The 21,397-nt window shown below is 48.4% G+C and overlaps 1 protein-coding gene across 3 annotated transcripts in view; it reads right to left on the bottom strand.

Moving 5' to 3' along the window:
- Hhat (hedgehog acyltransferase) overlaps positions 1 to 21,397 on the bottom strand; it is a 244,737-nt gene that overhangs the window by 194,369 nt on the left and 28,971 nt on the right. The window contains exons 4-6 of one of the 3 annotated variants that reach the window (XM_038349791.1): positions 10,866 to 11,060; positions 9,724 to 9,942; positions 1,646 to 1,814 (exon numbers count right to left, since the gene is read on the bottom strand). In XM_038349791.1, coding sequence (XP_038205719.1) covers positions 1,646 to 1,814; positions 9,724 to 9,942; positions 10,866 to 11,060 — 583 coding nt within the window. The remainder of the gene's footprint in view (positions 1 to 1,645; positions 1,815 to 9,723; positions 9,943 to 10,865; positions 11,061 to 21,397) is intronic. The other 2 variants (XM_038349792.1, XM_038349793.1) reach the window with 2 other exon arrangements.

The raw sequence follows: 21,397 nt of genomic DNA, 5'->3' as shown, positions 1-21,397 counted from the left end.
AGTGAGACAAGGAGGGCTCACAGGCTGGATTTGAGTCACTGAATCTGCCCCTCCCACATACGCTAACTTTTCCTTGCTATTTAAGCCCCATTTTGAGTTGTTTTCCACTAAGCAGACTTAAGCTGAAGCAGGCTCCGTAATGGGGATCTGCCACGATAGACCAACCTTAGGTCCTATCCTGTTTGCCTCATTGTTTCATTAACAGTTGATACTGTTAAAAGTTTACAGTTTTCGTGACCTCCAGCTACAAACGTGTAGGCAAGAGGAGCCTGAAACAAGGAGACAAACCCCCGGCTCCATTAGCACATGGGGAGCACGCACTGAACCATCACACTGCTTCACAGATGCGTGCAGTTGGGACACGTGGATAAAAACAATTCTTAAGAATCCCCCATTCCAAGGAAAATGTTGTTGGGATCTGTGCAAACATCACCTGAGATTTTAAATCTACTCAGAAAGAACAGGCTATTACTAAAGCAACCCAGTGGTTTCTGGTTCCTGTGAGGCTCCTGTTTCAGAGACATTCTGACAAAGCACATGTGACAAGAACAATAGAGATTCTGAAAATCTATAAATCACCCAGCATATAAAGGAGACAGGCTTACACACTTGCATTCAGCAGCTCAATCTGTCTGGAGCATCATACACACACACACACACACACACGCGCGCGCGCATGCATGCATGCATGCACACACAGAGGCACAAAGGCACATATGCACAGGTGCGTATGCAAACACATACATGTACTCCTGCAGGCAGCAGATGAATGTGGGAGTCCCCAAAAAGAACAGAGCAGGACAAGTGAGAAGGCAGGTGGAGATCAGGGCAGAACATGTGTCCTCTGTTGCTAGGGGCAGAGGAATAAAGGACAATGGTTTCCTCACAGACAAATCCTATAATTAGAGACTGTGTCCTGGGGGAAATAGGACCTCCACCCCACCTTGATACAGGACAGAGAATGATACAAGCAAGAGAAATGTACTAGTACACACCACATGCACACACATACACTCTCTACTGTATCTACAGGACATGTACACACCGTATGCACACACACACTCTCTACTGTATCTACAGGACATGTGCACATTACATGCACACACATAACACCATCAACTGTATCTACAGGACACATCATGAAGCCTGCCATTTCCCTGAACCCTCAAAATAGCTCTGCAAAGGCAAGCCTTGTTTTTTAGAGGAAGGTGCTTGGATAGGTATAAGCACCACTGAAGGCTGCCCACCCTTTGCTAGGAGAGCTGGGATCCAAGCCCATACACACACAGCTCAGAAGCTCACAGGAAAAGGGAAGAATGCAGCCTGACTGGGTCTCAGAGCACCAGCCCACAGAACAGCCTCCTGCACCAGCCAGCAGCTCTGGCTCTTTCCTGCTCTGTGAGATGCTGCCTCTGGTAAAGATGTCGTTCCTGCCATACGCAATTAGTCCCAGCACAAGGAGTCACTCATCCTTGACTCCCAGTTCACACAGCACAGCCCTCTTTCCATCAACTACACCAAAAAGCTCACACATGTGAAACCTTGGTCACAAGAGGAATAAGCTTAAAAAATTAAGCAGGTTGGCTCTGAGCCACTGCACCCCAAACACCCAAGGGGTCTTGCTGACGGCAGGTCCCACGGTTACCTAAGGTCCAGCAGGAAACGCTCTCCAGGAGGGGGCTGCTGTGGAGGGCATGCATGAACATGAGATGGACCATCAGTTCAGCCAGCCACCACCAGCAGAGCAGGCGGCCCAGGCCCTTGGCTAGAATGCAAAGGCTTTGCTTCGGAGAGCTGAGCTCTGGCTGCTGCATCTAAAGAGGCGACAACAGAGAAGGCGGCATTAGATTGTGCTCGGTCCCAAGCCGTGCAGAACGTCGCTCCTGTGATGTTATTGATGAGGTTTGTACAAATCACCATTGTCGTTTCTACTGATAGGGTACGGGAGTCTGTTTGCCTTAAGGACACCCGACTTTCCTGGGTAAGAAAGTTACATCTCAGTTGGGAAACTGCCCCAGAACAAGAAGAGGTGTGCCAACACGGTGCCCTACAGCCAAGAACAATGCCAAATTCTGCATCCTTCCACCCCAGCCTTGATCTGAGGCAGCCTGGGCTGAGCCAGGATTTCAGGTGCTCTGCCCCTTGAAACTGCTTCTCTTTGGGTCCTGGTCACCCTGGCTGTCCCCACGCATCCTGAGCTATTAGTTAGGCTAAGGCAACACTAGATGGGACAGAGTGTGTGTGACATGGAAGAATTCGGGATGTCTGTCAGTCTACCTTCAAAACCCAGGCAGAGTAAATACCCAGAGGAGACAAGCGTCTGCTCGGCAATAGTAGAGTAATAGACGGGATTCTAGCATCAGCCACACGGCTGCATGACTGTGTTGTTACTCAACCCCCGGTCTTGATTTCCTCAAAGTAAAGTGAAGATGGTGGCAGTAGTGGTGGTGAGATGTGAGTACTAAGTCCAGCACCCACACATTTGAAGGGTGAGTACTAAGTCCGGCACCCGCACGTGGCCTCTGGGTGCAGCTGTGCCCTCTTTCCTCGAGGATCCCAGAACAAGGGCAGAGGTACAGCAGTGCCCACATCGAATGGGAGGTGGGTGTCTCCCTTGCCTACGACAGGAACACAGAACTGCCTGGACGGTCATCATCCAACCTGAGCACTTCAGACCTTGGGATTCTGAAGAGCCCCAGACTCCATAGCACCCGAATAGCCCAGACTCTCTTCAAAAGACAAAAGACATTGGAATTTCGCAGCATTTCAGACTTTCCCATTAAAGTTGATATGTGAGTAAGGATGTAAAAAACAAGCATTCTCGGTGATCTAGCCGTGCAGTAACCTCTCTGTGGGGGGTCACCTCTCTGTGGGGGGTCACCTCTCTGTGGGGTCGTCACCTCTCTGTGGGGGGGGTCACCTCTCTGTGGGGGGTCACCTCTCTGTGAGGGGGGGTCACCTCTCTGTGGGGGGGTCACCTGTCTGTGGGGGGTCACCTCTGTGGGGGGGTCACTTCTGTGGGGGGGGTCACTTCTGTGGGGGGTCACTTCTGTGGGGGGGTCACCTCTCTGTGGGGTCACCTCACTGTGGGGATCACCTCACTGTGGGGGTCACCTCTCTGTGGGGGATCCCCTCTCTGTGGGGGATCCCCTCTCTGTGGGGGGTCACCTCTCTGTGGGGGGTCACCTCACTGTGGGGGTCACCTCTGTGGGAGAATTGTCTTTATTCTGTCAATCATGTTTTAAATAAACGCTGATTGGCCAGGCAGGAGGTAAAGGTGGGAAAACCAGACAGGAAGTAGAAATGATGTAATGAGAACAGGAGAACTCTGGGAAGAAGGAAGTTGATTCCTCCCACTCCTGCCCAGACCACCGAAGCAGCAGGATATGATCTGCCCCACTGAAAAAAGGTACTGAGCCACATGGCTAACATAGATCAGAAAAATGGGTTGATCAAAATGTGAGAGTTAGCCAGTAAGAGGCTAGAGCTAATGGGCCAATCAGCTTTATAACTTTAGAGATCTCTGTGTTATTTCTTTGGGGCTTGCCAGCTGTGGGGAACCAGGCAGAACAGAAACCCAAACAAGCAGGCCTGGCCCCCTCAATGTTACACACAACACTGTGGAGTCACCCCGCTGAGGGGTCACCCCGCTGTGGAGTCTCCCCGCTGTGGGGTCTCCCCGCTGTGGAGTCTCCCCGCTGTGGGGTCACCCGCTGTGGGGTCACCCCGCTGTGGGGTCTCCCCGCTGTGAGGTCACCTCGCTGAGGGGTCACCTTGTTGTGGCATTGCCTCCCTACACAGGTCAGGGAAGCCACTAAAAATCCACACCAAGACAGCTGAGAAAACATGATGAGGCACCACGTTCCCTCCGGATGAAGATGGGCCTTGCATGACCACCCTGTGACTGGTGCACTGAAGCAAGCGTCTGGAGGATAATGCTGACAGCCTCGAGAGCTGTGTTGGCAGACACCAATGCTCACCCAGCTGAACCCTAACAGGTGTTGAGCACACGGCCTGCAGCCCAAGTCCCCAGAAGCACAGCCTGCATCTGAGGTGCCACACCTCACTGGTATTCAGGCCCGACCAGGGAAGCAGAAGCAATGAATGGGCAATAGCAGAAAATTCACCTTCCCAGCTTGCCTCTCAGCAAAAGGCCTATCTGGAGGTCCTCCTAGGTGTCCCCAAGCCACAGGCAGTGCACACAGACACACACATGTGCACACATATGCTCACACATATGCATACACACGCACGCACACACAAGCAGTCATTTGCCTTTCTGGTAGGTTGGGCATCCTGATGGTCCGTTCACACTTCACCGTAATGGGGTCGTCTCTCTTATTTGAAGTCATTTGTCCCTCGTCTCACAGCAGGAGGGACAGGCTGCTGCACAGCGCCCACCCTCAGAGCTGCACGGAAAGCATTCATTCGAAGCACTTCCAACCGAGGGGACTGTCAGCCTTGAGATCACTGGGAACTGCCATGGTGGGAATTTCAAGCTCACACTCCACTGGAAAACACGCATTAACTCGTCTGCCAACTGTATTTTAAAACGCATTACAATTTAAAATCTCATTTCATGCAAATTGCACAAAAGGGAACGTCACCTTTCTCTGAAGACTGAAGATGACAGTTGTCAGAGATGAAAGGTTCCTGTCCTTTGCGTGGGAGTCGTGCATGTGCCTGCAAGCAACCGAGGCCTTTCCTAGGGCCAGCGACGTTGTCAGTCCCTCTGTAGGACTTCTGTCTACAGGATCCAGGGACACATGGGCCTAACCTGTGTTCCTTCAGAGCTGAGGCGGCTTCTCTGTATCGTCCAAGTCCCTCACCTACACCCTGTGGAAAACTTACTCAGACCCAGCATTGGAGGCCACAGCCCAGCCACCCACAGCAAGGCCAGCGATGAACACTGCCCTCTCCCAGGAAGTCTGCCACGCCGGCACACACTGCTGCCACAAACCAGTACCTGGTCTAGACAGCTGGAGCCCCTGGACCCTCATACCTCACACCAAGTCAGCGTAACAAGGTTGTGTCTTTTTTTCTTTTTTTCAAGCAATATCTCAAAATCCACCATGTAGCCAAGGGTGGCCTTGAACTAACTCTCTCTCTCTCTCTCTCTCTCTCTCTCTCTCTCTCTCTCTCTCTCTCTCTGTGGGGGGGGGTACCCATGAAGTCACAAACACCCAGAGTCTTCCTCTATCACTGTTGACCGTATTTTTTAGAGTCAGAGTCTCTCACCGCCCCTGGAGCTGCTGTTTGGGCTACACCACTCCAGCAGGCACCCAAGACTCACTGCCTTCCCCCAGCACTGGGGTTGCAAAGGTCCTCTGGCATGCCCAGCTTCTGTGTGCCGTGGGGATTCAAACCCAGGCCCCATCCGCACACAGCAAGCATGTTAACTACTGAACTATCTCCCAGCCCTTGAGTTTCACCATCTGATCATATCTTGTGTCTCAGCCTCCCAGGCTGGGATTCCAGGACCTCATTCATGCTAAGTAAGCACCCTAGCAACTAAGTTCTAGCACCAGTCATGATGCTGCTGGCTTTCCTCCGTCCAACCAGACTGCCTTCCACGTGTCTGTCTTTCCTCCGTCCGTCCGCCTGCCTTCCACATCTGTCTTTCCTCTGTCCACCCAGCCTGCCTTCCACGTGTCTGTCTTTGCCTCCATCTACTCTCTTTGCGGTGGTAGCAAAGATCTCTCGGGGTTTGGAGATTACATGCATGAGAAGCTGTAGAGTTGACTTTGTCTTTTCTCTACAGTCAGGTCATTCAGGGGGTCTCCAGACCCAGAAGCCCACTCTCCACAGCGCCTGAGACAGCAACACCTACCTCTGCCCCGCCCCTGCCAGTCATTCTCAGCCAGGCCCACCCTGCCTGTCTGGTCCCTCCAATAGCCCAGCACCACGGCTTCTTCAGAGGCCAGGGACAGCCACTGCTCAGACTCCTCTGCTAGGGTGCCCATCGGGCTGGACATGGGGGGTAGGGGGCTCTGAAGTAGCCTAAACATCCCCTGAACTTGCCACACGCTTTTGACCAATCACAATCCAACAGCAGCGAGTGTGACAGCATACCAGCTTCAGGCCTCATCACCTCCTGGGACCACGCGCTCCCCACAGCAACCCTGGCTCTGCCGACCTTCCCATCCCACAGGAGGGAGCTGGGGCACAAATGCGGTAGCTCACTGAAACAGAACTGGGATTTGAACCTGGAGCTGGCTTCCACACCGAGGATCCCATTGGTAAGAAAACTCCTGGGATGCACCACCCAGGCTGCCTGTCACCCCATCCAATCCCCCTGCTCGAGGGAGACTCTGAGGCCCCAGTCAGCAGGCCACCCTGCTTTGCCCAGGCCCTGCTGGATCTGCCTCACAGCAGTTCGGGATCTTAACTCCCCAGAAGTACAGCCGCAAAGTAGCCGAAGCCTGGCTTCTGACACTCCATGGGCCAGAAAGGGCCTTCCTGGTAAGGCGGTCAGGCTAGGTAGGAGGTAAAATGTGTTGTTCGGTGATTGAATTATTCCACGTGTTTTAGAGTATGTAGAACACCTCTTCCAAGCTTCCCTCATTTGCATACGTAAATGAAATGTGCTAAAAACTGGAGTAATGTAATCTGCAGAGGTGTTCCTCTCTTTTAATACTTGGGGTTTCAGAATCCCACATAGGCTTGTCCCTTCTGAGTTCATTTCCACGTGGGATGCTTCTGCCCCCTGGTGGTCATGTCTCCTCCTGCACATTCACACAGCACTTGTGAGTTCTTCCATTGCCGTTCATCCTCCCCTCTTCCCAGTCCTTCCTCATCACAGAAGAGAGCACCCACAGGCTCTCTCAGCATGTGCGGAAACCACATGGCTTTTTGTTTTGTGTGTAGAATGTGTGTGATGTGTGTGTTTCTGTGAGTACATGTCATGGCACACACGCAGAGGTCAGAAGTCCTTGCCTTCCACTTTGAGACAAGGTCTCTTGTTCACTTGTGTGCACACCGGTCCAGCTGGCCCACAGACTAGACTTCCAGGGAGTCCACCAGATCCTGGCATTACAGGTGTGCACTGTGTGTCTGGCTTTATGTGGGCTCAGGGGATCTGAACTCAGGTCTCACCTTTGCAAAGCGAGTGCTCTGCCCACTGAGTCACTTCCCCCAGACCCTGCCTGGCTTTTTATTCAGTGTTTATTTTGTCCTGTGGGTTACTGAGCATTTTATTTTTCTGGGATGGACTTAACAAATATAGGCAGAGCAGAAAGAAAGGTTTGATTTCCCTTTCCAAAGTTCGTACTCTCAGCAACTGGAACATGTCAGAAAGAAAGAATAAGATCCAAGTAGAATCTGAGCCCCTACAGGGTGAGCCCTCCCATCCCCCCCAGACTGAGCCCCTACAGGGTGAGCCTTCCCATCCCCCCCGACTGAGCCCCTACAGGGTGAGCCCTCCCATCCCCCCCAGACTGAGCCCTTACAAGGTGAGCCCTCCCATTCACCCCCCCAGACTGAGCCCCTACAGGGTGAGCCCTCCCATTCCCCGCAGACTGAGCCCCTACAGGGTGAGCCCTCCCTCACTTTGAACCACAGCCTCAAAGTCTGCTCCTGAGGACCAGGCATGGGGCCTGACTCCACACTCCCATTGTCCCTGTTGAACCCTGCTGCATTGGAAAGGAGGAGATGAAAAGTGAGACCTGCAAAAAAGGGCTTTGCACCCCGATGAGGTGCAGCTCCCAGTGGGCAAAGCTCCCTGTGCATATGACGCAGTTGGGGAGAGTCTCTTTCCTCTGAGTGGCTTTAGTCTACTTCCCCAAGAATTACTGTCCATCCCAGGGGAGGGATGGGGCCGAGGTTTAGTTCAAGAGTTATTGGCTGGAAAATTGGGAAGAAGCCAAGTTCACAGTGTCAAGAAAACTGCAAGAGGCAGGATGCAGAAGGTCTGAGTCTGCCAATCCTGGACCAGCACTGCCTCCACCCCACTCCTCAGACAAACTCAGGACAGCGGTTCCCAGCCTCCCACAAGCACAAGAGTCAGGGCACCTGGCAAGCCACAACCCTGGTCAATCATAGGCCTGAGAACTCACATCTCAAGTCCCTAATGGTGCTGATGCTACAGACCAGGAACCACACTCTGAGGTCAGCTGCCCTCACTAACCCACCTGTCATTTACATAGTAATCTAAAACACAATCTAAAACATCCATGTGTGTGCTGTATGTAAGTGCATGCATGTGTGTTCTGTATGAATGCAGGCAATGTGTTGTGTGTGTGCATGCACAGGTATGCTGCACATATATGCAGGCATGTATGTATACACATGTGTTATATGAGGGTATAGGCATGCATTGTGTGTATACGTGTGCATCTATGTATTGTGTATACATCCATGTGTACATAGATGTGCTGTGTGTGCCTTGTGTTGTACATGTGTTATGTGCATGTGTTTTATATACATGTATGTTTATATGTGTCTTACTATTTTCTTCTTCCAGATGGCTGTGCTTTGGTGGAAGCCATTCTCCTTGGGAACCACTGTTTTAGATACTAACACATGGGTTAAACTCCCTTACGTATGTCCCAGGAGATTAGCTGGGGAGTGTGGTCAGATCCACAGCACACCTAACTGGGGAGATGCATGTGGCACCAATGAGCACAGCCAACACCCCAAGTCTTAGCCTTCAGCAAGTTACTAACACAGAAAAGCCCTCTTAGCACTGACGGAAATAAAATCAAAATATTGACCAACTCTGAAACCACTGAAGGTAGCCCATGTCTTGTCAAATACTCAGCCATGGCTTCATTCTTTGTGTAAATTAAATAATCCATCTCATTAGTAGGCATCTTTAATAGATGGTGAAACTGTATGTATACAAAATAAACGTTTTACAATAAACACCTTTAGGATCTGTTATCAATCAAAGCATGATATACCTACACACCCGGGTTTGAGGAAAACTTACTCCGGCAAGACAGGCTTACAGAAGCATCTTTAGGTCATTTCAGAAGCTGTTGTAAAATTCATTTAATGATTTGCTAGGAAATTCTCATCATCAAATCAAACAGCAACTTTTAAAATCTAACGCTGAGCCTGTGAGGTGGCTCCGAGGGTAGAGACACTTGCTCACAAGCTTCATACACTGAGTTCAGTGCCTACATCCACCAGGTGACAGGGAGAGCTGGCTTCCTACAGCTGTCCTGACTTCCACATGCACGCTGTAGCATATGTGTGCCTGCACGTGTGCGCACAAACACACACACACAAGGAAGGGAGGGAGGGAGGGAGGTTGGCTTAAAGTCAAACATTCTAACGCAATCCGATCCAAAGACACTAACTCAATACTGATATCTGGAGGGATGATTAGGAAGACATTAAAATCTTTGTTTTCCATTATTAAACTGTTCTGTTTCTTAAAATCCCGCAACTCATAATACAGGGTAGCCTGGACTCTGAGCGAGGTGTTCTGGGCAGTATGGCATAGGAGGATGTCACATTCTAAACTGGCCCTAAACACACTCCTGCCATTTTCTACCCCACATTCATGATAACACAGGAAGGGTGGCCACTGCCAGAAACACCACCAACTCATTACCCATTAGACTTCGAATGATTTTTGGTCGTATGTTCAGAAGCCTTTTACCGTTTCCAAACTCTCTGTGAATCCCACTCAGTAAGCTACCCCATTTGGGGTGAGAATTCACAGTCTAAGAAGGAGAGACCTACACAGAACTTGTCCGGTCCCCCAGAGGACTCTACCTGTTTGAAGAACTCCGGGAAGTTGAGGATGGGTCCGTTGTGGAAGACAGGATAATAAAAGACATAGGCCAGCAGCCACGGGAAGGAAGAGCCCGGCTGGGCAGGCGCAGGCGCAGGCTGCCGGCACAGCTCCAGGCTGAAGCTGGTGTAGAACAGGCAGCGAACAGTCAGCGTGAACTGCAGCAGGTAGTATTCACTGTCTGTCTCGTACCACCGCCTCTGCAAAAGCAACAAGGGGAGGGGGGGGGGGGGGACAGTCGGTGAGAGGGCAGCCAGCCTGGCCTGACACAGGAGCCGGCCGGGGAAAGCTGACGCTGGCAGCCCCTGCGACAGAAGCCCTGAAACAGAGCTGAGTACAAGAAGTCCCACTGGCAACCGAAGCAAGCCATGAGAGCTGCAGCGTAGCTGGGCTGTAGAAAATGTGCCCTGCATATCTGGGACCCTGGGTCCAACCCGTGGCACCAAAAAAAACACGTTATGGCCGTATACACAAGCTTCGGAACCAGGACCGAGTTTTAACTTGGTCCCTAAGGGACTTGTCAGGCTGTATGCAGAACGAACCACTCAGCAGTCACACAGACTGCCTCTTGCCCAATGTCTGCCTCCACCAAACACACCAACTGACAAAACATTGTATCTGTCAAGATGTTACTCCATGGTATACGTCAAGGCTTGGTCTGTGACCTGGAGGCAAGACACTCTGTATTCACTTTCTATACAAAGTACTTCTGTGATTGGCTCTCTGAGGGGATAATTATTAAGCCTATTCTATCACCTGAGAATAAAAACACTTGCTGACTGTCTTGGGGCCACTGTAGATGTTTGTGTGTCACAAGGAAGGAGAGTGGGAAACCACAGAACACTCAGTAGGCAGGCTTAAGAATATTGAGAAGGGAGGAGTCTGTTTCTACCCCTCTGGTCTCATGACATCTGCCATCCTCCCTTAACATCCAAACTGGGAGAAAAGGTGACCACGGACAATCTCATAGGGTTCAGACGTAGAACCGTTTGTGCAATAACCCTGAATGGCCACTAGGCGGAGCCCCATGGAGAAGCTACTGTTCTGTGAACTGAGACTTGACTTCTACTGGATCAGAGCCCTCCCCTGCCCTGTGTAAGGTGTGCAGGCGGGGGACACTTACCTTAACCTCCTCCACACTTGGCAGTCTCAGGGTGGAGAGCAGGAGGAGAGAACACAGCCAGGACAAGAGCACTGACCGGAACTGGGCCACGCAGAAGGCGATGGTGGCGTGGAGAAAGACCATGGCCACGCCCGGGGCCCCCAGCACACACCAACAGGCCCACATTCCATAGACCATGACGATCCAGGGTCTGTGCTGTGGAAGGGAGGTTCAAAGAGAACACAGGAGGTGAGTTTGTGAGCATGTCTAGGAACGCACTGTGTGGATAAGGGCAAGCCTAGTGACCGGGATCCAAACCCTGTTCTCACTGCCTGCCAGGCCTCCTGCCTTCAGAGCCTCCTGGACTGGACACAACAGGGGGATGCTCTGCTGACTCCTGAGCAGACAGAGGAGGGAACCCCCAGCTGGGAAGGTCACATTCCCACATCCTGCAGACAATTAGTCCTTCAGAAGCCAAAATGAGAATGAAAGTCGCGTACATTTCCTGGGAGCCTTAGAAAAAACTGGGATGTTTTTACACCAAGACATTCTGATGTATTAGACTTAAAATCAAATTACATCTTTTTGGAGCATTCAACGGTGTGGGCTTTCCTGAGGACTCCTGCGGATGCAATCCACGGCAAAAACAGTGAACTTACTTGAGAATCATGAGGCTTTTTTCCAATTTCTTTTCATAACTCCGTTTTGCATTCCTTGAGTGTGAACTTTTTAGATGACAGTGTGTGGCTGTAGTGAGGGCTGAGGGCCGTGTTCCTGCCGCCCAGCTCCCAGCCGCCTGGCTAGCTTATGCCCCGAAATAACAACACACAAACTGTATTCATTTAAACACTGCCTGGCCCATTAGTTCCAGCTAATTCTCACATCTCTTGTTTTAACCCATATCTAATAATCTATGTAACACCACGAGTGGTGTCTTACCGGGAAAGATTCAGCATGTCTGACCTGGTGGCTGGCTTCATGGCAACTGGCTCAGAGAGGAGAGGCATGGCGATTGCCCAAGGCATCTGACTCACTTCCCTCTTCCCAGCATTCTGTTCTGTCTACTCCACCCACCTATGTTCTAACCTATTAGGCCAAGCAGTTTCTTTATTAATTAACCAATGAAATCATCAGATAGATAGAAGACACACCTACATCAGTGTGGCCCAGATGAAGCCAACAGGTGGGACACCTTTAGCATGCTACTCAATTAAATTTATGTCACAGGAAAATCTGCATCTTATCAAAATTTTATGAGTCAAGATCTTTACCTGATTGACATGATAGTCCCACTTTAAAAGACTCTGAATACTATTCTGTTTAATGAGCAAGTAACTTAGTTGTTCTACTGATTAACCAAACAGTGGGTTAATACATGTTTGCTGCCACGATGCCTCTTCCTGTGTCCAGGTGCTAAATCCTTATTTTAAAATGGCACTGGGTCTGGGGAGGTGGCCCGGAGGCCATCTGTCCAATAACTGTGCAAGCAGGAGGACCTGAGTTTGGGTCCCCAGCACCCACGCAAAGACACTCATGCTGGCACGCCTCTGTAGCCCCAGCATGCTATCGAGAGGTGAGACAGAGGCAGGAGAATCCCCAGACGCTCAGAGGCCAGTCAGCCTGAAGCACACAGCAGTGTGAACCCGAGGTCCTTTAACTTCTCCACCTCCCTAGTGACGCTGCTCTCATACACACAGACACACAGACACCAGAGGTATGTACACATACAAAGATTAGTGAGTCCTTAAACTGCCATAAAGAGCCAGCAAGATGGCTCAGTGAGCAAAACTGCCTCTCACCAATGTTGCGAGTCTTGTGAGTTTCATCCCCACGTGAAAGTGGAAGGGGAGAAGCCACTCTGCAAAGTTGTCCTCTGACCACACACGCCCATACACACAGCATAAACACAAGAAAAAGACCGCAATGTAGAAATGACCATGTCTCAGCAGGAGAGAGCTTGCCTGGCATGCACCAGGTCTTTGGTGTGATCCTTAGCTCTACCAAAAACAAAGAAAAGAAAAAAGCAGTAAGTTTTTTATCCATTTTGTTTTATGTGTATAAGTGTTTTTTTTTAACCTTCAAGTATGTATGCATACCACATGTGTGTAGTGTCCACAGGAGATGAAGTTACAGACAGTTGTGAGCTACCATTGAGTGCTGAGAACTGGACCTGGGTCCTCTTAACCGCCGAGCCACTTCTCCAGCCCCCGGGATTTAATATTAAATGGCAGTGGTGTCGGCATAGCTTAATGTCTGTCCAAAGCTTCACGTCACCTGTATGATCTTCAGCAAGTTACAAAAGCTCTCTGTGACTCCGGTTCTTTGCATACAACACTGGAGCAGTAACTATTTCACAAGGTCACCGCAAGTATATTGGAACTGTGAGACACACTTAGTACACACACATGCAATGTAGGGGCTCCTCCTGGGTTGTGCCTGTAGTTCCATTGCTGAGTGCTAGCCCAGTGTGCGTGAGGCACTGTGTTCTAGCCCCAGAGCTTTGCAAGATAGATGTAGTGACAATACCTGTTGTTCTAATCCTCACAGGGAGAGGCAAAGAGGTAAGGAGCTCAGGAAATCTTTGGTTATATAGTGAGATTGTAGCTAGCCTAGGCTGTAGGAGACAGTCTCCAAAGAAGAAAAAGTGCAACGTTATAGGAGTGATGCATTTTGAATGATGGCTTTCAGAAGCTTTTCAAAACTGCAAAGTTGCATGACTGAACTTAGATCTTCTGGTGAACAGGGTGAGCTGGGCCTGGCAGCCAGAACCTCCCCTCCCAGCCCCTCAGGAGGAGGCAGCAAGAGGATCACAGACTGAAGATCTACCTGGGCAACCTAGTAAGACCAAAGCAGAAAGAGGGCTGAGAGTATAGCTTAGTGGTGCAGGGATCACCTGACACACACGGGATGCAGGACAGGACAGGCCTGCAGTGCAGCTACCCATCTCGTCCTAGGTCTCAGCCCCTCTAAAGTGCCCACGCACCCCTCTTCCACAGCCCTGTATTCCAGCTCGAGAGACTGTCTGAAATGTGAGACTAAGTCAGCCACTTCTGCATTCCAAGGAAACCAGAGAAATGTGAAGTTCATTTTTACGGTTTTTTCCACCCTGCTAACCACAGAAAACAGCCACATAAATTTGTCTCAAATTTTCCCCAACTCTCCCACCTCTGGGCAGAGTCCAATTTCCAGAAATGAGGTCGCCAAAGACTAATTTAGCACATGGTGGCGGGGGGGGAGGGGTTCTTTTCAACACACCCTACAGCGTGTGCGATGGGGGCCATGCACACATGTCTACAAACGCATGCATACAGTCACACTCTGAGTGAGTGCTATTTGATCTGCTTGGGAAAAGCCTGTGTGCTGAGCAGCATTTGAAACCCACCACACACAGAAGCTGCTCCAGCTTGGAACAGAAAGAACCTTCAGAAATTCTTAGCAGCACTGTGCAAACCAGCGACACCCCAGGGAGTCTGCGACAGATGTGACAGGCCACGACAGCCATTTTGCGTGCAGACATGCCCGCTGCAGGCAGACAGACAGCATGGGAAACGCTCTTCCGCTGACCTTGGACTCCTCGACGTTGGCACTGCATCACGCTCCCCATCACACATACCCTGAGGGTGCAAAGCAGAAGAGTTGACCAACAGGCCATCTTACTGCCAGAACTGATGTGTGAGCCAGAATGCCACTAAAATCTTAAATGACACTGGAATCCCCGCCCACCCCAAACATCATGAAAACCCAGGTACAGCATGGTCAGCCCTGAACTGACAGCAGGACAGGAAGGGGAAGGCCCCACTGCTATCACCATAGTCCCCTCCACACACAGGCTGAACTCTGGAAGAAGGTGGGGACACCAGAGGGGCAGGTCCATAATCGGAGCCTAAGCAATGCTACCCCACCCATCTCCGCACTGAGGTGCTTATGTATGGCTCCGGCACTTGTCCACCTCCTAGATACATAAGTCTGAAGCCTGCCACATGACTCAGGACAGAACTTTTAAGTTTTCAAAAATAAAAAAATAGCATGCATCATGTCTTATCCCAAAACAATGCTTCTAATCTGTCACCAAATGGGCCAGGAAGTTCTTTCCTGAGTCTCCAGGGATCTGAACAGATGCACAGGATTGGTCATACCCTATGTCTGTCTCAGGTTTCTTCAGAAGGTCAATTCGTCTTTATTTTATGTGCATGAATCTCTGCCTGCATGTATGTCTGTGTGCCATGTACACGTCTAGTGCCTGAAGAGGCCGGAAGACAGTGTCCAATCCCCTGGAAATAGTTACAGATGGTTGTGGGTGCTGGGAGCTGAACCCAGGTCCTCTGCAAGAGCAGCGTGCTCTTAGCCACTGCTCCGTCTCTCCTGCCCCCTTCCCTGACTCAAGTTGTTAAAGCCCACTGTCTTAGGGTTTCTATTGCTGTGATAAAACACCATGACCAAAGTAACTTGGGGAGGAAAGGGATTATTAGGCTTACACTTCTGTATCATTGTTCATCACTGAGGGAAGTCAGGACTCAAGAGGTAGGAGCTGATGCAGAGGCCACGGAGGAATGCTGCTTACTGGCTTGCTCAGCCTGCTATCTTAAAGAACTCAGGACCACCAGCCCAGGGATGGCACCACCCACAATGGGCTGGGCCCTCCCCCATCAATCACTAATTAAGAAAATGTCCTATACAGCAAGATCTTATGGAGACATTTTCTTAATTGAGGTTCCCTCCTCTGCGATGACTTTAGATTGTGTCAAGTTGATGTAAAACTACCCAGCACACCCACCTAGAAGTCAAATGGCCCCCCGTTCATTTAAATGAGATTCAAATGAGAACTGTGATTGGAAATTACTGATCTCTAGAAAAGAAGGCAAGGGAATCTCAACCCTTCCCCAAGCTTCCACATACACATCTGGGCTTCTGTGTCTCTAGGTTGACACCCACCTACTTACTAACCCAGGGAAGTGAGGAAAAAGAAAATCAACCTCAATATTGAGCTATAATGTTCCTAATTTAGAACTCTGAATTTTAAGCAAATACAATTTTACACATTTTTCCCTTTGTGTACATATGCGTGTGCACACATGTTTACGGGTACACATGTGTATGCATGTGTGTTTGGAAACCAGAGGTCATTCTTGGGTGTGTCATTCCTGAGGTGCCATCTACCTTGGTTTATCTTTATATTTTTATTATTTTACGTCATTTATTGTTGTTGCGTGTGTGTGAGCACGTGCATACACATGTTCAGGCCAGGATGCTGTGTAGAGGTCAGAGGTAGTTTTCTCCTTCTACCTTGTGGATCCCAGGGCTCAGACTCAGGTCACCAGACTTGGAGGCAAGCACCTCTAACGGCTGAGACATCTCCCTGGCTCACAACTTACTTTTTGAGACAGGGCCTCTCGCTGGCCTCTAGTTACCAAACCGGTGAGACTGACCAGACAGTGAGTCCCAGGACTCCCCTTTCTCCCTCACCCACCACATCCAACCTTTCTTATGTGGGTTCTGTGGTGCGGGTCCCTATGCCTGCAGGAAAAACACTTTACTTACTGAGCCCGTGTCCCCAGGCTCACACTGTTCTTTTTCTAGATGCCTTTAATATTTCACTCAGTTTCCCGCAAAAGTAACCTTTTAAAAACTAAAGAATATTATCATAACCAGAACATGGATAGAGCTACAATCCACCAAACTGACTGATTTCTCCAGTTTCGTCCCTAATTTTCTACACGATTCTGCCACAAGGGTAGGTTCAGTGTCCACCACAGTGAACATAGGTCCACATCTTGGTATCCACACCCACTTCACGCCCCCACTACCATCTCCACCTCCCACCCACTAATTTCTTCTCCATTTCCAAAAGTCTTCATTTCAAAGAAGATCGCACTACGTGGCTGTGGCCATCTCCAGTCTCACTCATTGCAGCATTCTCTACGGTATGGACGACAACCACGGTTTGCTTGATCACGTTCCAGCTGAAGGACATCTCCCATGTTTGCAAGTTACGGTTACCTCAAATAATGCATCCCTACACAGGCTTTTCATGTTAAAAAAATCACTTCTCGTTTCCCAGGAATGAACGCAAGCCTGAGCCAGCACTAGCGGGTGGCATGCAGGTTACATGTCTAGCTCCACAAACAGCTTTCTGGTACCCCATCGTTCATCACCAACGGGTACACACGTAGGCCCGGCATTCCACACCACACGAGTATGTGTGGTTTCCCATGTTTCAGCAGACCCTTTCCGGAAAGTGCACAGTACCGTCTCGTGCTCTAGCAACGTGGATAAGAGTCTCAGCGGTGTGACACTTGGTTAGACGAGCTGACAAGCTCCTAAGGGAGCAAACGGTGGCCTCACCTCTCTCTGGATTCCAAGGCATGAGAAGTAAAACGGGAAATTTTCAAAAGTCCAAAATGAAGGGGAAGCCTAGCCCAAAACCTTGTTTTGTAAGGCGTGTCCCCCTTGGTTTAAAGGCGTGCCCCCCTTGGTCTAAAGGCGTGTCCCTCTTAGGCGTGTCCCTCTTAGGCGTGTCCCCCTTAGGCTAATATTGACTTATAAAATCTTGCGGGCCTGCGGCCTGCCTGCTCTTTGTTTTCCTGCCCTCCTCGCTGGAACCTTGGATTTGTAAGTTCCCTTTCCTTTCCTTTATTAAAACTGAATTATATATATTAAAGCTTGTCTGGTGAATCATAACTGCCGATCAACCACGCACCTTCATTTGGCATCCAACTAGGGCATTTGGGAGCCTTCAGCTCCAGTTCCCACACTGCGTGGCAGGGATTCGGCCTTGGGCTCTTGATTGCTTCAGAGCAGTTTCCCAGACTAGCCTGTCCCAGCCCTGCTTGTACGGAGCAAAGGACGTGTGTGTGCGCGGGTGACTCAGTCCGAGCTCGCTAACCCCTCAGGCAGCACCAGTCCCGGCTGAGTTCGGCCTGGGCCCTGACCTGCCGGAGACTAGCGGTTACTGCCGGAGTCCCAACATTCGAGCTCCGCTGGTACTGCAGACTCGGTTTGGCCGAGCGGTTATTGCCCTAGCGACCTACTGGCAGGGAACGGTCATTTCAGGTAAAATTTCTTTTGATTAAAAAAAAAAAAAAAAAAATGTCTGACCATATCACCGTTGAAAGCTTCTGCAATCTATTTAATTATACTATGGTAGAAATATTACAGGATACATATGATATTCCCATAACTTGGATGTTTATAGGGCTTGCAATTTTTCTCGTATTTGGTTTCTCCCTTACATGGTTTGAAAATAGAAAAATGATAAAGTCCTTACAGAATGAAACCAGGATTCTTAGGACAGAGGTTGAATGCTTAAGAAAGGGCACAACTGTTTTGAGTGACAACTTTAAGTCGGTCGAGGTATTTGCAAAAACAATTCAGACTGACACCAAGAAAGAGTTTGAAGGTCTCAAGGAAGGGAATAGGGCTTTGTCTGATATGACTCGGTCAAATGAGCAAAATTTAGAAAAACTACAGTCTGATATTAAGGAGAGACTCATTGCTGCGGAGGAGAGAACAGCTGATTTGGATCGTAAACTTCAGTCCCTGTCTGAAACATTATCAGAGAGAATTAAAACTGCTGAATGTGAAAATCGGACTTTGTCTAAAGGATATGACAGATTGGCTGACAGATTGTCGATACAAGAAGGCACAATTCATGCCATGAAAATTCTATCCAAGGATGAGATACTAACTCTACTGGACAAACTTCATGTTTTGGAATCCTCCATGAAGGCGTTGGAGCATAATTCTGGACAGGAGATCCAGGCCTTACAGAAGGCAATAGTAAGCAAATTAGAAAAGATTGAGGAAATTATAGAACAGGAGCAAACGGTACAAAGGCGAAATTTAACTCCGTCAATGAGTAAAACTCTCCGGGATAATTTCCATAAAGTTCTACCTGCCTTTCCAATAGTAACGTCAGAAAAGGTGACTGGTTCCAAAAACCCTAAAGTCATCAAGGAATATACATGGGAACCCGTCCGTATGAATGATCTCAAAGAAATTAAACAAGCTATTATGAACTTTGGGCTACATTCGTCCTTTGTTAGAGAGATGCTCAAAACTTGGTCTATAAGCAATAAGGCAACGCCCCATGATTGGGTACAATTAGTATCAGCTGTTCTAGAGAGTGGGTCACAATTAAATTGGAAATGCATGTTCAGACAAGAGGCTAAACTTTTAGAACAGCAGGAAAGAGCAAAGGGAATTGAGATCTCCCTAGATCAAATTCTAGGTGAAGGACTTTTCTCCGATCCTCTGGAACAAGCGAATTATGATGAACACACCTTATCCATATGTACTACAACAGCCTTAAAGGCTTGGGACAGGGTTCAAGACCCAGGACAGAGACTGGAATCATATATCAGAGTTAAACAGGGTCAGAGAGAACCCTTTAGTGATTTTTTACAAAGGCTAACTAAAGCTGTACAGATAGGGATATCTGACCCAGAAGCAAGACGTATAATAATTGAATCTTTGGCTTATGAGAATGCCAATGTGGAGTGTAAAAGGATCCTGGGGCCTTTAAAGATGAGATCAGCGCCCTTGGACGAATGGGTCTTACATACAATGAATGTTGAATCATTTGACTATGGCACTGAAGCATGGGTCGAAGAAGCAATTTCTAATGCAAAAAGGAGGCATCAAGTTACCAAATGTTTTAATTGTGGCAAGATGGGACATATTAAAAGGAATTGCAGACAACGGATTTTCAGAAATAATAATAATAATAACAATAATAATAATAACAATAATAATAATAATAATAATGCCTCTTCTAGAAATAACAGACGTAGGAGGACTCAGCCTTCAGGTATATGTAGGAGATGTGGAAAAGGCAGACACTGGACAAATGAGTGCAGGTCAACAAGAGATAGACAAGGCAACCTGTTGCCACTGGGAAACTCAATGGGGGGCCTCTCGCAGGCCCCCATGGCGAATGTGGTCCAGTCATTTCCGGTTACTGCCGAGAACATGCCTCGTCAAGAAAATTAGAAAGCCCCATGCCTGCTGTTAAAAGCAAAAATGGCCTGAAAGATGAGTTACGTGTATTTTGGCAGACTTTTATAAATGAACAAAGACCAAAGTTAAGAGTATGTGTAAATGGCATTTTTATTACTGGCCTACTGGACACAGGTGCGGATGTAAGTATCATTACTCCAGAATCTTGGCATCCGTATTGGCCTCTTCAGGATGTAAATGTTCAGTTCCTGGGAATTGGAACCCTATCTCAAGTAAGGCAGAGCACGAGATGGGTTGAATGCATAGGGCCAGAAGGACAAATAGGAAAATTAAGGCCATATGTAGCCAATATTGCAGTGAATTTATGGGGCCGTGACCTGTTGCAGCAATGGAATACCCAAATTAACATTCCTGCTGCTTCTAGAGCCTATATCACCGAGGGAAATATTAAAAGATATTACAGAAGGCGGAAACCGGCTGTTCGGGCTGTACAAGAATGCAAAGCAATTGATGGCCCTTCAGAGATACTAACAGCACTGCCTCTAAAATGGTTGACTGAGAAACCAATATGGACAAAGCAATGGCCTTTAGCTGAGGAAAAGTTGCAGGCTTTAGAACAGCTGGTACAAGAGCAATTAGATGCTCGACATATAGAAGAATCTACCAGCCCTTGGAATTCTCCTGTATTTGTTGTTAAGAAAAAATCTGGTAAGTGGAGAATGGTGACAGATCTCAGGGCTATCAATAAGGTTATTCAACCTATGGGCTCTCTGCAATCTGGAATTCCTCTGCCATCTTTATTACCAAAAGGATGGCCTCTCATAGTAATTGATTTAAAGGATTGTTTCTTCACTATACCTTTACAAGAAAAAGACAGAGAAAAGTTTGCCTTCACAGTGCCTACTTATAATAACTCTCAACCTACAAGGAGATACCAGTGGACCGTCCTCCCACAGGGCATGTTGAACTCTCCCACCCTGTGCCAATATTTTGTAAATCAACCATTGCAAATAATACGCAAGCAATTTCCCAAGTCAATAATTTATCATTACATGGATGATATTCTGTTATCTGATTCAAACATGGCTACTTTAGAAAGACTGTTTGAAGAAGTAAAAATACTTTTACCTAAATGGGGATTGCAGATTGCTCCTGAAAAAATTCAGAGAGGAGATTCTGTTAATTATCTAGGTTATAAAATAGGTTTGCAAAAAATTAAGACACAAAAAGCACAAATTAGGAGAGATCGGTTACGGACTCTCAATGACTTTCAAAGGTTGTTAGGAGACATTTCCAGCTTACGACCAGCTGTTGGCATAACACCTGATATGATAATTCATTTAAATAAAACCTTGGATGGTGAAAAAGACTTAAACAGTCCCAGAGAATTAACAGCTGAAGCAGAAAAGGAGCTGAGAATGATTGAGGAGAAATTACAAGAGACACATGTGGACAGGGTGAATCCAGAGCTCAGTTGTATTCTAGTCATATTGCCTTCCAAAATTTCTCCTACAGGAATTTTAATGCAGAGAGATGATATTATCTTAGAATGGATCTTTTTACCACATAAACCAAGTAAGAAAATAAAAACTTATGTG

The sequence above is a fragment of the Arvicola amphibius genome, chromosome 12 (assembly GCF_903992535.2).
Source record: "Arvicola amphibius chromosome 12, mArvAmp1.2, whole genome shotgun sequence".
Taxonomy (NCBI): Eukaryota; Metazoa; Chordata; class Mammalia; order Rodentia; family Cricetidae; genus Arvicola; species Arvicola amphibius.
This window is presented reverse-complemented; position numbering and strand designations above follow the sequence as displayed.